Genomic DNA, 16101 nt, shown 5'->3' with positions numbered 1-16101 from the left:
CTGGTCGAGCAGTACTGCAGTCTCCCTTCACTGTATTAGTACAGAGCTAAGAGGAGATTTACAGCGAGAGCGGTGTGGCCTCACAAGGGAAATATCATTCCTGTTAGTTTACTACTCAATTGATACTCAGGATTCCAGTTGAAAAATGAATGTATAAAGGGTTTCTTGTAAACTCTTCCATAACCACATCTGTGAGTGAACTTTGTTCATAATTTTTGCAGCTGGCTTCTAGATGACTATTCAGTCATTAAGAGAAGAGCCTAGGGCAATAGATATGACTGAGAATGCAGCGTATGATTAGCTTAAGTCCACAAATTACTGTCCAATATTGCATCTAAAGCTGTGTGTGATCAAAGACAGAATACCGTACTAGCTAAAAGAGTAAGACAAGCCTTCTGATGTAGTTAAATAAAGAACACATAATGCTGTTCACAGGGAATGTGGCACAATTCTCAGAGTGACAATAAATACTACAAGCAATGAATTAGTCATCATTTCAAGCACGACTGACACCTAGCAAACGTTCTGAGCAGAAACCAAAATATATGAACAGCTACATAATCGCTCACGGCAACATTTTCCACTCATGTGTTTTAAGAAGTTCTGAAATCCTGCATCATGTGGAACAAGGGCTGTGTTCAGGAGATATTAGAGCTGTTAATCTGTTTAATGAATCTTCCTTTGGTGGAGTGTGGGGATGGCAGGCAGAGTCGACTACGGCAGAGTCAGAACGTCATATGGAGCGCGGGAGGGAGAGGAGAGGCTCAGAGCACATCCTAGACCTTCTCTGTTGCTTTAGGGATGGAGAAGAAATCCAAAGCAAACACACTGACCAAGCTTTAAGAAAGCAGCAGCTTTAGGTTTGAGTCTCCATTTAAACCCCTGTAGGAAGGATCAAGAGGCTTTTTAGACGTGCTCTACACAGTGTACAAAACATTAAGAACACCTTCCTAACAATGAGTTGCACCTCCCTTTGCCCTCAGAACAGCCTCAATTCATCAGGGCATGAACTCTTCAAAGGTGTCGAAAGTTTCAGGGATGCTTCGCACAGTTGTGTCGAGTTAACTTGATGTCTTTTGGGCGGTGGACCATGCTTGAAACACACGAGAAACTGTTGAGTGAAAAACCAGTGCGCATGGCATTTACTGTACTACCATACCCCATTCAAAGGCTCTTAAATATTTTGTCACCCTCTGAATGGCACACATACACAACCCATGTCTCAAACCGGTCTCCTCCCCTTCATCTACACTGATTGAAGTGGTTTAACATCTGACATGAATAAGGGATCATAGCTTTCACCTGGTCAGTAGATCATGGAAAGAGCAGGTTCATCATGTTGTCCACTCACTGTATATCACATTTTACAGTGAAACAAAAACAGCATGTACTGTATAATATGCTACTTTGGATATTACATTAGGCCAATGTGTTTTCCATATTGTAACAGCTCATTCAGACTGACAAGCTAAGGACTTCCACTCCTTTCTGTCAGTATTGTAGATAACCCAGGTATAAAATGAAACGTCTTACAATAACCGATGTTCCCCTATACAGAGGCCAAGGCTGTGTGTAGCTGCTATTCTAGCAGAGGTAAAGCCCACAAGCCTGGAGATAGAAAAGCTCATTATATCAAACATCTGCTTTAAATATATAAATAAGAGCGTGAGAGAGACAGTCAGAGAGAGATGCTTCTGAAACTAGGGGCTTTCTGAGACCCTCTCATGTGAGACACACGAAACAGACACTCTTCCAGCCACACCCTGTAGCGTACTGGAGAGACAGACCAGCCTGGTCTGCTTTGGCCTAACTCAGTCTTCATAACAGTCATGAAAGAGTGAACTAACACAAACATGGCTTTGGGCTGTTTGATCAGGATTGTATATACATATCCAAACTCACGTTCCCAATGCATCCGGACCAAAATCCCTGCTCCCATGCCTTTCATCAGGCTAGAATGTGGGCTCGAGCCCTGGTACTTACCAAGACGGTCGCTGTACTGACAGTGTGGATGCCCCGCCTACACATTCTCAACACCACTTCATTTGTTTATTTTCTTCACAACGTTAAACGCCAAGGCTCTTGATACAGGTCATGCTGAGACGAACCTCTTCTGAGTGTAACAAAGCTGCCTCTGCCTACAAAGATTATTCAGCAGATCAGTCTGCCTCACTGTGCTCCGTTAAGAGTAGTAGGTTTAGCCTCAACGGATCAACCGTTGTGACCTGAAAGAGGATCCCATGTAGCAACACTTCAGTTGATTGGTGAAGCTGACAATTGAGTCAGAAAGTTTGTTTATTCTGAGGAAAACAGGCAAGACTGTCTACTATTGAAGATGCATTAGTCGTTTGTATGGGATACATCGTCCAGCGAAATACTTACTTGCAGGTTCCTTCAACAATACAACAATAAATGATAAAAGATAAGAATACGAACAAAGTAAATGACAGTGGAATATATATTTTTTTGCATAAGTATAATACAGGAAGGCACAATTTATAGTCCAATGTTTACACATGTTTTGGGGGGAGGCAATGTATAAACTGAGCAGTATAATAAGAGTCTGGTAGCAGCAGTTGTGATATATGTGTGTGTAGCATGAATGTATGCATATGTGCATGTCTGTGTGCATGAGTGAGCGCATGTGTGCTAAGGTGTGGAGAATCAGAGCATGTGGTCACTCCAGTTCAAGTGTTCAGCAGTCTGATGACTTGTAGAAACCAACAGGCTCAGAGACCGTTTCTATCAGACCTGATGGTCCAATACAGTCTGCCCGACAGTAAGGGAGAGAACAGCTCTTGGCTGGGGTATGTGGGGTCCTTGATGCTGGGGGCCTTCAGTTTAGAGTAGATGTCCTGGGTGGGAGCAGGGATGTACTATCGTCCTGGCAGTGCTTTATCTTAAGACGCTGTGTTCAATTTCAGTGTTTTACTGTAAAATAACAAACTAAACTAAGTTATGCAAAGATCCAATCTAAAACGTCAGAGGGTGTGTACGTGGGTATTTGCACAAGAAACAGGGACACCCCACTGTCCAAAACACACTCAGGGCCAAGCAGGCCTTTAACAACCAATTACATCTGACAATACTGATACCATCTCAATCCAGGCCATCCAATGAGCTTTGCTCCTTTTCTGTTGCTTGGGTTGTTTCCTCTCTTGATAGCTGAATGAGTCTGCCTGTCATCTCAGTCTGAGCCACACTGTATTGGCCTGGAGTTGACGGGCCAATGCGACCTCCTTTGTCAGGGGGATCCGGAGTCCCCTGATGGGGTTTAGGGGGTTCCACACAGTGTGGCTCAAGGGGAGTAAGTCAGTCTCCTATGAGGCAGATATAGCCTCTGACATGGCCCCCACTCCATTCAACCAGTGTCTCACCCTGTGTACTTTCTCCAAATTGGAGAGAGTTGGAGCCAAGAGCGGAACAGAAGGTCATTGAGGCAGTTGGTTGACTGTTGGCTCAGGTTGGGCTCTACTCTACTGCTGGCCAAAAGCAGTTTTTTAGAACAGATCTCCCTGACGCTGACTACCAAGGCCTGGGCCTGTCAAGCTTTCTGCTAGGCCCGATGGGTCTGTTGAGACAGTCCTTTCAGACAGGAAAGTGTAGCCTGTCCTCGAATGGCCTGCTGAACCTGACTCGCATCCATTGGCCACTTGAAGCTCTTGAACAGAGTTTGGACTTTGTCCTTGTGAACAATTCCATTAAAGTATTTGACAATTCTGTTCTCAGGGCAGCGGTTAGGAACTGGGGACATAATATCATTATGTAGGCTACAGTGTGATAATAGGGCCTTGGGGTTATCACATCCACAGAGAACAATAGGTCATCTGGGGAAGAGTTGACGCCTATCCAGTTCAAGGAATCGTCTGCTCGATCTATGATCACACAAATATCTTGATTAATGGTTTAGCCGAGCTTATCTAAGAGTGTCCCTACCATACAGGTCCTCAACTACATTCCTCTGATATACCAACATCACATGGTCTCATTCCTTATACACCTTCCATGTGACATACCCAGGCACCTGGCTACATTCCTCTGATATACCAACATCACATGGTCTCATTCCTTATACACCTTCCATGTGTGACATACCCAGGCACCTGGCTACATTCCTCTGATATACCAACATCACATGGTCTCATTCCTTATACACCTTCCATGTGTGACATACCCAGGCACCTGGCTACATTCCTCTGATATACCAACATCACATGGTCTCATTCCTTATACACCTTTCATGTGTGACATACCCAGGCACCTGGCTACATTCCTCTGATATACCAACATCACATGGTCTCATTCCTTATACACCTTCCATGTGTGACATACCCAGGCACCTGGCTACATTCCTCAAATGGCACAGCTCCAAAACCACAGGTAGGCTACACTTATTTGATAGCTGTACCTAAACTGAATCTGTACAGTGTCGCTATGCCAACTGAACCTGAAGGCCTGTACAGTGTAACTATGACTACCTCACACCCATCTGGTGACCTTACGTTTGATATTCATTAAGTCTACAGCCCTTGAGAGCATTTGAGGTTTTTCTTCCCTCCCAGAAGACTTGACTATCCACACTCACTTTGTATGTTGCCAAATGTCTGGCATTTCCTCTAGCGCCAGTACTTTCACTGCCAGACAGACATGAGGTCATATGATGATAGAGAGATGAATTCGATGCAAGCATCAGCAGCATCGGGTTTTTCTACATCACGTCTGATAAACACAGCCTCCATCATTGCTGTAATTGTCTGTCATTTATGGACCTGCTGGTGGCCATTTTGAAATGAAATTCTAAGAATGGCAAAGATCGGAGTCTTCCTGTTCTGAGACAAATCAATCATTAAAACCTTTGGGAGGCCTGCAGTGTCATCAGGTTGCCATTAGTTTCTCTGGCCCTCCCTAACCTTCAGCAGAGCTCCAGGAAATGCAGGATTTCCACTTTCCTCCAAGCTCATATTACACCATCCTTCAGGGAGCAGAACTGTGGCCTCCCAGTCCTTCCATCCCTACACAACCACCAATAAGGACATAAGACTTCTGGTGTAGTGTGAAGTCTGAAGACATACAGTACTACCACCTAAAATACTGTCGTGCTACCACTAGTAAAACACTTGACCTGACAGAGTGTTTTTCATTAGTAGCATTGCGGCACAAATGACACCAGAATGGGAACTAACAGCCTCATCACTTGGATATACAGTACAATGAAAGCAGCACAACAGGCACGGTTCTCCACTGTGCCATTGTTTGCCTTGCGCTGGGAATGCAGCAATGATTGGCACTTTAATAAAAGATGCCAACTTCCTTCCTCTTCCACCCTGTCATCCATTTCAATAGTTGGTTATTCATTCATCATGACCCTGACAGCACATGGGGGTGGTGTAGTCTGTCTGTGGCATTACCAGGCTGATAACGCTATTAGGAGAGGTTTCACTGAACTGACACATTTAGCACCAAGTAATCCTTTCAGTGAGGCATTAGAGCTGACCCAATGTCCCCTACAAATGGACTGGCCCCAGAAACCAAACTAACATTTTAAATCGGTGCCTTCAAGTCCAGTGCTAAACACCGAAGTGGGTACACACAGAGCGCTTATCATGAGCTAGTGTTCTCCCTGCTGAACGCAGACATATGTAGCCAAACGGGACAATTGTTAACTGGGTTAGCACCCTTCTGTGAACTACAGAGAAAGCTAATGCAAAAGTCCAATAAACGACAGACCAAATCTGCCACATTTCAACCTTGCCACAATACTTGGGCGGTGTACCTCCCTGTCCCATATCGCTGTGTGGAGTGAAAGACTCAGAGATGCTGGTATTCATATTAAAATCAGGGGACACTCAGTCTCACGGTGACAACGGCTCGTAAAAGTCATGGGTTCCATAGGGTGTCTGAGGTCCAGAGGCCTCCGGTCTGTCAGTAGTATGCTAATGGAACCACAGCGTGAAGGGACTGACAACATGGATCATTCACTAACACCTCATCTCAAACATACTATTAGCTTACATAGTAAAATATCATAAATAATATCCCTCATTCATTCCCTGGTGTCTGCAATGATTTATGTGTGTCTACACATACTGTACATGGTGTTAGCATGAGACTGTCAATCAAATGTATTTATAAAGCCCTTTTTATGTCAGATGACAAGTGCTACACAGAAACCCAGTCTAAACCCCCAAACAGCAAGCAATGCATTTGAAGCACAGTGGCTAGGAAAAACTCCCTGGGAAGGCAGGAATCTAGGAAGAAACCTAGAGAGGAATCAGGTTCTGAGGGGTGGCCAGTCCTCTTCTGGCTGTGCCGGCAAGTGTGCAGGTGTGTTCTGTGTTTGTGCGTGTCGCGCTCTGCTCTGAACATCTGTCCCCTGCTCCACCCACTGCCTCATGTTAGTTCCTGTTTTGACCTCCTGGTATGTCATAGTTCCACGCACAAGTCAACAACTAACTTTCCCCCAGGCCGTTGCTGCAAATGAGAGGGTATTCAGTCAACTCACCTGGTTAAATAAAGAATAAACCAACCAAGCCCATAGGACCCGAGTCAACAAACAGAAACAGCCAGAGAGAACAGATGCTCTTAGGCTGTGTTTGTATTATTCACTGAGACACGACTTCTTATCTCAGCAATCTTGGGTGATGGAAGTCAAATCAAATTGTATTTTCCATGCGCCAAATACAACAGGTGCAATGATTTACAGTGAACTACTTACAAGTCCTTAACCAGCAATGCAGTTGTAAGAAAATAGAGTTCAGAAAATATTTAGTAACTAAACCACAAAAATAACAATAACGAGGCTATATACAGGGGGTAGCAGTACCGAGTCAATGTGCGGGGGTACAGGTTAGTCGAAGGTAATTTGTACATGTAGGTAGGGGTAAAGTGACTATGCATAGATAAGAGGTGCCACTTTGTTCTTTAGGTTTTGCACATAAGGGTAACAGGAGCAGCACTGACAGACCCAAACACACTTCAATGAGCAGGCAGGGCTGTGGCATGCAGGCAGACTGCACAGGACAGAGAGAGGCTCAGATGCTCTTCCCTCTGTTGGGAGCATGCTCATTGGAGTGTGCTCATCAAAGCCCTCTTTCATCCTCTAATGGGATGCAAAACAAGGCAACGTGAGACTCCGTCTGGTTAACAGCTCCAAAACATACCATCTAACACGGAGCAATGCTAGGGCTCTCCTACACTGTCAAATAGTTCCACGAGACCGTCTAACATGGCACGATGCTATTTCTCTCCTCCAGCACAATGCTGCTTACAAAGCCCCTTCCATGCCCCTCTCCTTAGCTCTCCTTTCCTGCCATTGCCTTGGAACAGCCAAAAGCTACAGCCATGTCGTTTGGTGTTTTGGGGAGCGCTTAGGGTAGAGGGTTGAAAATTTGTGTTGAGAAGGGGGTGGGTACGGTCTCGTCTGAAAGGCACATTTTTAAGTGGCTCTTTCCTTCCTGCCCCCCCCCATGGTCTCCCTAAAAAGGTGTCTCTTTACACGTGTAGCTGTCACCCAGTCCTCTTTCCTCCCTGCACTACATCATCAATATTTCATTAGGTGCTGAAGCACGTCCGTCATTACCTCATGATCTCGGAGCGCTCAGTGAATTATAAGGAGGATGCTGGGACCTCCTATCAGACAGACAACAAAGTCCCCATCCTGAAATGTGCAAGTACTTCACCTGCCACCATGAAATCCCACGTCTTTATGAGCCTGATACTACAGAGCCTGCTGCTGTTCATCCACTAACGTTAGCGTGCATAGCAACACTGGACAACACAGCCCTGGGATCGGCTCTGCCTTCCTCCCTACTAGTCTTACCTTGCAGCTGCTTAAAGCGGCCCTCCAGCTGGTTGTAGTTGAAGGCAGCCTGTTTGGCGGAGTAGCCCGGATCAGGGACAGGGCTGGTGGCTAGAGAGGGGCCAGGCCCAGAAGGGGACAGGGCCCCTGGAGAGAGATGCCCTGGGGACAAGGGGCCAGGCATACTGGTCGCCCTCTGTAGCTCCATCAGTCCAGTAGAAAATAAAAGGGCTGGGGAAAGTAGAGTGAAGAGGGGTTCGCTGGCCCCCCCCTTCTAAAATAAGAATGTCCAGTGGTGGCTGAGATGTAAGAGGTTAGCTGGAAAAGTCCCTCTGTGGGGGATCCTGCAGCAGTCAGCCCCGGGGTCAAATGCTGGCTCAACAGCACCGCAGCATCACGCTTGCCTCAGACTTCTTTCCTCCCTTCCACCATCATCCCCCCATCCTCACACAACACAAGCAGGCTGCAGACACTCCAACATGCACAATAAGAAAGATAGTGCTGCACTCCAATGTGGTAAAAGCCACAGAGGGGAAGAGAGAGAGAGACACACACCGATTCAGAGAAAGCACACTGGACTCCGTACTCCTGCAATGAGCAGAAGACTGCTCAAAAACACTGCACACCTTTCAAACCTTAGGGAGGGGTGGGAGGAGCCAGCAGCCTGGAATTTCTTTAGCAGCCACTCACAGCCCTTGTGTTTAGTGGTGATGTCACAGCTGCATTACCATAAGGGGGAGTAGGAGGGAAAGAGGAGCAGAGGGCTGTACCAAATGGAAAGGGGGAGACTTGGCCGAGACCTTCCCCATTTCTAAGCACATTCGTAATATCAAGAGACAAAACATCCCATATTTCATTGAATCATAGATACACATGCAAAAAAAAAAAAAAAAAACTTCCTGGCTGTGTCCTGCCAACACGTCCTGTTAGAGTTCACGGTAAAGCGCCTCCCCCTCCACACAAGTGTGTGGGCCTCACTAAAACTTTTGAACGGCCATACAAAACCGGAAGAAATAGCTCTGTGTAATAATATCCTAGACAGTGAACAGGTCTCTCCAGTCCTTTCCATTATTTAGCCATGTAGTCCACCTGACCCACCACTTGAAGTGAGGGGTTATTGCACACAATTGAGACTTATTGATTTAAAAAAAAACATTACATCTCCATTTGCTTGGCTCTTCCTCTGACAATGGACATCTATAGTTGTTAGACTAGTCCAACAACACAATGCTCCCACCCATCTGAAACCCCTTCATGCAAAGCCCCCCTTAAATATATTTCAAAGCTGGTCTTTCTCAAATTCCAGGCATGTTATGGTATGAGATTTCATCAGTTTTAAAATGGAAGGCATGGCTTTGGGGGGGGGACAAAAAGGTTTCTACTCCCCAAAGCTCATGCGAATTCCCCCTAGCTGGCCCATTACTCCTGGCTATTTATACTGTAATATATCTAAACACCGCTGCAGGTTCTCACAGGGCAGTCAGCCTAACATTCACCAAAAACAGTCCCAGGTTAGGGCCCAGTCAGTCTGACATGGCTTTGCCCTAGTGACTGATCTTCTGTCGTATCACTTCTCTAGAAATCTCTTCACAGGTCTGTTATTATGCATGCCTACCCGTTGTTCTTTGGGACCAGATGGAATACATGAGAAATCTGTAGCTAAGTAGGCGGAGAAAGGCGCTTGCAAAGCCTGGATAGGTGGTTTCGATTCCTGTGACCACCCATATGTAAAATGTATGACTAGGTCGCTTTGGATACATATCTGCTAAATGCTTGCCTGGTTACCCAATGAGAAATTGCATCGAAGTGCAGAAATTTTGCATTTGGATCAAGAAAGTTTCCTGATGACCTCTACAAGCCAGAATGTTGAATACGATCATATTTGAACGTACTTTAACGGTTGTCTGTGCGGTTGGTCCTTTTGGTGGTAGGAATGAGAGAAAAAAATATATCCACAGGAAAGTACAATTGCATCAACTTTTTCAAACCACTGGTTGTGATTTCAGATTTGTATCACCTGAAGCATGCACACAAGATGAAAATACATGCAGGAGACGCATGACCATCTCCTGCACGTGTTTACATGGTTCTGTGCATGCTTCAGGTGATACAAATCTGAACTCACAACCAGTGGTTTGAAAAGTTGAGGCAATTGTACTTTCTCATTCCTACCACCAAAAGGACCAACCGCACAGACAACCGTTAAAGTACGTTCAAATATTAACATTATGGCTTGTAGAGGTCGCGAGAAGAAACTTTCCTCATTCAAAAAGATCATTTATGCCCAACGTAGAATTCAATGCAACGTTGGGTAACCAGGCAACTAAATGGATATTATGTGTATTGAAAGTTGGGTTAGTGGGGTATCTCTGTGCGGTGAGGAATGAGTGTGTGAGGTAAATTTAGGGGCCCCAACTTTCACTGGGGACGACATGTCCCCCCCACATTCTGAAATTCCATTTTTTGTCCCACCCAGTTATCATTGGAATGTGATACAAAACGAGGCACGGTGTGCTTTAGGACCACAACCAAAGTTGCGCCCCTGGGTAAATGTATGGGGATAGTTGAAGGAGCAAGGTAAACATGAGCAGTGATAGGTGGTTTTTAGTCAATACTGAAGTGAAAGAAAGCTGCATGTGAAGGGAAAACAGTATGGACCGAATGAAAAACTCCTCTATACGAGCTGCCCCATTTTCCTGCGTGGTCGGAGCACTAATCACAAGGCCTCCTCACGAACTTGAGAGCCTCTGTTCCACACAAACACACTATTCATTCAGTAAAACATCCCTCTCCACTGTTTAACTTAAATACTCCCTCATTTAAAATACCATAACCTTCATCTGAAACCGTTCCTATATTATCTAATTAATGCATTCAAACGCAATGGCTCACTACCACTGGTGGACTTACCATCAGGGCTCACATCAAGCTAGGCATAATAAAAATAAACATTTGAGTCACCCCCCCCCCGATAGTTAATAAATCCATCAAAATCAGTCTTGTTTAAGCTTGCATGGACACGGACGCTCCAGACTTGTGAGAAAACAGGTTTTCGGAATGTCTCCTGATCTGACAAACACACCTCTAGCTCAGACACCATCCACCGCAGATGCGGATGCGGTGGAAAGTGTCCGAGCTACAGCGGTGTTTGTCAGATCAGGAGACATTACGAAAACCTTTTTCATGAAAACATCAGGAGCAGTCGGTCCGTTTAGGCTACACACTAAATATGAGATTCACAAACACTATGGTGTTCTCCGTTTTGCTCTACAACCCCGCGAAAGGGCAGAAAAATCTAAGTGAATAGGGCAATTCCACTATAAACTTTCTACTTTTAAACTCTGACAAAACAGAGATGCTTGTTCTAGGTCCCAAGAAATAAAGAGATCTTCTGTTGAATCTGACAATTAATCTTGATGGTTGTACAGTCGTCTCAAATAAAACTGGAGGACCTCGGCGTTAATCTGGACCCTGAGCTCTCTTTTGACGAACATATCAAGACTGTTAAGGACAGCTCCCCCCCATCTACACATTGCAAATATCTGAAATTCTGTCCAAAAATGCTGAAAAATGTATCCATGCTTTTGTTACTTCAAGGTTAGACTACTGCAATGCTCTACTTTCCGGCTACCCAGATATAGCACTACATAAACTTCAGTGTAAATATGGCTTCTAGAATCCTGACTAGAACCCCAAAATGTTATCATATTACTCCAGTGCTAGCACTGGATGGGGCCAGTGTCTCCTGACCCCTCCCGTCTAAGCCTCCAGTATTTATGCTGCAGTAGTTTGTGTCGGGGGCTAGGGTCAGTCTGTTATATCTGGAGTACTTCTGTCTTATCCAGTGTCCTGTGTGAATTTAAGTATGCTCGCTCTAATTCTGAGGATCTGACCTCTAGGACCATGCCTCAGGACTACCTGGCATGATGCCTCCTTGCTGTCCCCAGTCCACTTGGCCTTGCTGCTGCTGCAACTGTTCTGCCTGCGGCTATGGAACCCTGACCTGTTCACCGGACGTGCTACCTGTCCCAGACCTGCTGTTTTCAACTCTAGAGACAGCAGGAGCGGTAGAGATACTCTCAATGATCGGCTATGAAAAGCCAACTGACATTACTCCTGAGGTGCTGACTTGTTGCACCCTCAACAACTACTGTGATTATTATTTGACCATGCTGGTCATGTTCTGTTATAATCTCCACCCGGGCACAGCCAGAAGAGGAATGGCCACCCGTCAGCCTGGTTCCTCTAGGTTTTGGCCTTTCTAGGGAGTTTTTCCTAGCCACCGTGCTTCTACACCTGCATTGTTTGCTGTTTGGAGTTTTAGACTAGGTTTCTGTACAGCACTGAGATATCAGCTGATGTACGAAGGGCTATATACATACATTTGATTTGATTTATGAATCAGTTATTCAATGCACTTCTATGGGCTAATAGTAGTAAGGCCAAATTCAATGTTTTATCAAATGTTTAAAAGGTGTATTTTCAAAGGTACTAAAATTCTAAATCAAAATAGCTAAATGACCCTTGGTATGACCAGCTTAAAACAATTCCATACTTTGTTACATTTTAGTCATTTAGGAGACGCTCTTATCCAGAGCGACCTTACACGAGCAATTTGGGTTAAGTGGCTTGCTCACGGGCACATAGATCCTTCACCTAGTCGTTTTGGGGATTTGAACCAGCGACCTACCTGCCACCCGTTAGCTTGATAGAAACCCAGTGCTGGGCACTTACTCTAGAGGGATACAATATGCATTTCTTTAGTAATAAAGACAGGTGCTGCTGATAATATGCCAATGTCGCCGAGGCAAAGGACATGTACATGTAGGCCACGTAGCGGATGCTGTCTGGACAAAAAGATTGGCTTGTCATAGTATTTTTGTCCAGACAGCATCAGATACATGGGCTAAATATAGTAAGACCGAGGGGCGCTGTTGTTTCGCTCGGATGCGAGATCGCTTCACCCACTTGCGAATTGAAGGAAAGTTGGCGGATGCACAGTGCACTGTTCAGATGCTGGAATTATTTTTAATCAACGTGCAAAGGTAACCTACTTTATTGAAGTGAATGTTAGACAAATTTGATGAAAACATGACTGGTTGTGTTCATGGCAGATTAAAAGGTAAAACATTTTTACAGTTAAATAACACGTCTTCACTATAAATCCCAGACACATTTTTAAGAGGGGTGCGACTGGAGGGTCTCAGACTGGCCTCTGCCAAATCACTAAGTCTGGCCCTGCTCACTACTTATAACAATGTCCCATGAGGATGTTCTGAATGAGTCAAAGAACATCCTGTGGTTTAAGATTCAGTTTCCCCCCTCTGTTCTATTGAGAAAGGGAGGAGGATGGGGATGGGAGGGGGGTCCATATGGTTTTAGTCATAAGCCTCCAGCCAGGAGAGTGAACCAGTGAAATATCACTTGACAGCCACTGTCTCTGGTATGTGCTACCCTACAGTCATGCCTCTCCAGCCATTGTACTGTGATCCACAAGGACAAAAGGGGAAACAAATGGCATACAAGCTGCGACAAACTCATTATGAGTCATTAAAAAGGCAATGAACCGAGGTGTTAGTCGATAAGAGCCATCCTTTTGCTTTTCTGATTACCCTAAAGCTTGTACACCAGAGATCTGTACAAGAAACTCAAAAATACAGGCACTCTGCATTAGTGATGGGGGGGGGATATATAGCTGCCTATCACAATATTATATAGATACTTTGACTCAAAGTAACTTTTTTCTTTTGCTAGGTAGCTTTCGCTAGTGTTAGTTTGCTGTACCTGCACCGAAACTCCAGTATTTTTCATCCTATAGCTTGTTCTCAGTTTTATTTTTAACTAGTGAGCCAACATGATTTCAGCAACTTTTATTTCCGTGAAGTATCAAAACACGTTCTCATGCTCTAGTCTCTCTGCAGCAGACAAAGAGTGCGCAATATTCTTGTAACAGCAAATCACAATAAAAAAATCAAATCAGTTTCGAAAAGCAATACATTTATAAAATCGTGAAAATCGCAATATCTGCACCTAAGTATCACTATAATATTGTAACGTGAGGTCCCTGGCAATTCCCAGCCCTACTCTCCATAGGCCAAACAATATATTTTAGTAGCTAAATGGGGACAGCTATGACAGGTCCAGATGGTATGAAGTCTGCAGGTTGCCAAGACACCTGGCCCTGCTGGAATGGTCTTCACTGGGCTCCTCACTGATGCGTTACGGACACAAACCTGTAAAGCCATCGTGGAGAATTTCACAAGAGTACTCTGCTTCATCCCTGTCAAATTAGAATGACATTAAGAGTTCAGTTCCTACCAGCGAGATTGATGAACATCTTTTTTTTAAAAGAGCCAGAGACAGTCCACTTCAGACGTTCTCTTATATTTGGGAAACGATACCCCCCTCAGACCTGGGGAGACTGACCTGGTGGCTTCCTGTTTTAATGTGTAAATGTTGGAATGCAGAGAATGTTAGGGGGCACGGGGTGGATGCTCCGCAGAATAAAGTGTATTTCAGATGAGGCGCTGTCACGGCTGGTTTGAATTATTCACACGTCTCGGCTGGGCCGGCCTTGCAGAATGTGGCGATCGTTTTTAAGAGCTCCTCTCTGCAGCCACTCCGGTGACCTCAGCGCTGGTTATTCCTGGACCCTTCAGGGTGAAGTAGAACCACATTTCCAGAAACAGCAGGGATACTGCCAAGGTTCCAAATGGGTCAATACACACAAATGGGAAGTGTGTAAACAAACACACTGACTGGAAACAAGCAAATGGTTGTGTCCCAGGCTGCAAAGATTCTCATTGACATTATTTACCCCCTCACAGACCTTCACATATACACACACAAACATCTTGGCTGTATGCTCATACTAGGACTGGCGGTCTTGGAATTTGAGGTCACAATTGTTTGTACACATGGATATGCTTCTCAATAACAACCCATTTGAAACAAGCCATTACACTTCGTTATTCTCATGACATTATTATACATGTTATTACTTATAAATATTAAAATCAACAAATTAAGAATTGCCAGATTGGAGGGAATCGGTCGCATTTTTTGTACTGACAACATTAACGGAGTCAAAATAAAGAGATTTGCCTACCTTGCCCTCTTCTGTTGGCTTTTCTGCAGATCATTATTTAAAAAAAATAAAGATCCTCTTGACGCACAAACCAATGAGTTTTCACCCACTTTTCCCGAAATATTTGCAAATTGTCCCAAACCCTGCAGCTATGGTCATTCAATGGCAGTGGAATATGTTCTTCAACGAGAGGACACCGTAATGAGAAGGTAACCAAAGCTAATGAAAAACAGGCCTTTTACCAGAATAAATTCAGACAGGCTACTTTAGAACATTTTCTGAGAACACGCGTAATCAAAGCCACCAGCGTATATCAAACAAGCAAATATTTCTCCTTTCCTTAACTTGTTTGGTGTAGGGGGCAGCATTTTCACTTTTGGATAAATAGCGTGCCCAAACTGAACTGCCTCCTACTCTGTCCCAGATCCTAATATATGCATATTATTATTAGTATTGGATAGAAAACACTGAAGTTTATAAAACTGTTTGAATCATGACTGTGTATAACAGAACTTATTTAACAGGCGAAACCCCGAGAACAAACCAGATTTTTTAAAAGCCTTTTCAATAGGTTTTCATGGGGAATCCAGAATTCTAAATCGACATTCCTGCAGTTCCTACCGCTTCCACTGGATGTCACCAGTTTGTAGAAATTGGGCGAGGTTTTTCCTTTGTGTAATGAAGTACCATAGCTCAGAACGAACGTCACTTCATGTGTACCTTTTGATAGAGGCGCGTAACCAGAAAAGTAGCGCCAGTTTGTTTTGCTCCTGTATTGAACACAGATCATCCAGTCTTCAATTTGATCGATTATATATGTTTAGAAATACCTAAAGTTGTATTACAAAAGTAGTTTGAAATGTTTAGGCAAAGTTTACAGGTAACCTTTGAGATATTTTGTAGCGATGTTGCGTAAGTTGGAAGCAGTGTTTTTCTGGATCAAACACACCAAATAAATGGACATTTTGGATATATGTCGACGGAATTAAATCGAACAAAAAGGACCATTTGTGATGTTTATGGGACATAGGAGTGCCAACAAAAGAAGCTCGTCAAAGGTAAGGCATGATTTATATTTTATTTCTGCGTTTTGGTGTCGCGCCTGCAGGGTTAAAATATGCTACTGTCATTGTTTACCGTTGTGCCATCATCAGATAATAGCATCTTATGCTTTCTCCTGAAAAGCCTTTTTGAAATCTGACATGTTGGCTGGATT

The 16101-nt window shown here is 44.3% G+C and overlaps 1 protein-coding gene across 3 annotated transcripts in view; it reads right to left on the bottom strand.

The window, feature by feature from the left end:
- LOC115135013 (spectrin beta chain, non-erythrocytic 1-like) overlaps positions 1-16101 on the bottom strand; it is a 123513-nt gene that overhangs the window by 70272 nt on the left and 37140 nt on the right. For 2 of the 3 annotated variants that reach the window (XM_029669182.2, XM_065023126.1), the window contains exon 1: positions 7820-8391. The exons of the other annotated variant lie outside the window; for it this stretch is intronic. In XM_029669182.2, the coding sequence (XP_029525042.2) occupies positions 7820-8006 (187 nt within the window). In that variant the 5' untranslated portion in view covers positions 8007-8391. Of the gene's footprint in view, positions 1-7819; positions 8392-16101 lie in introns of those variants that run through there. 3 annotated transcript variants of the gene reach the window in all.

This window comes from Oncorhynchus nerka, linkage group LG10 (genome assembly GCF_034236695.1).
Source record: "Oncorhynchus nerka isolate Pitt River linkage group LG10, Oner_Uvic_2.0, whole genome shotgun sequence".
Taxonomy (NCBI): Eukaryota; Metazoa; Chordata; class Actinopteri; order Salmoniformes; family Salmonidae; genus Oncorhynchus; species Oncorhynchus nerka.
This window is presented reverse-complemented; position numbering and strand designations above follow the sequence as displayed.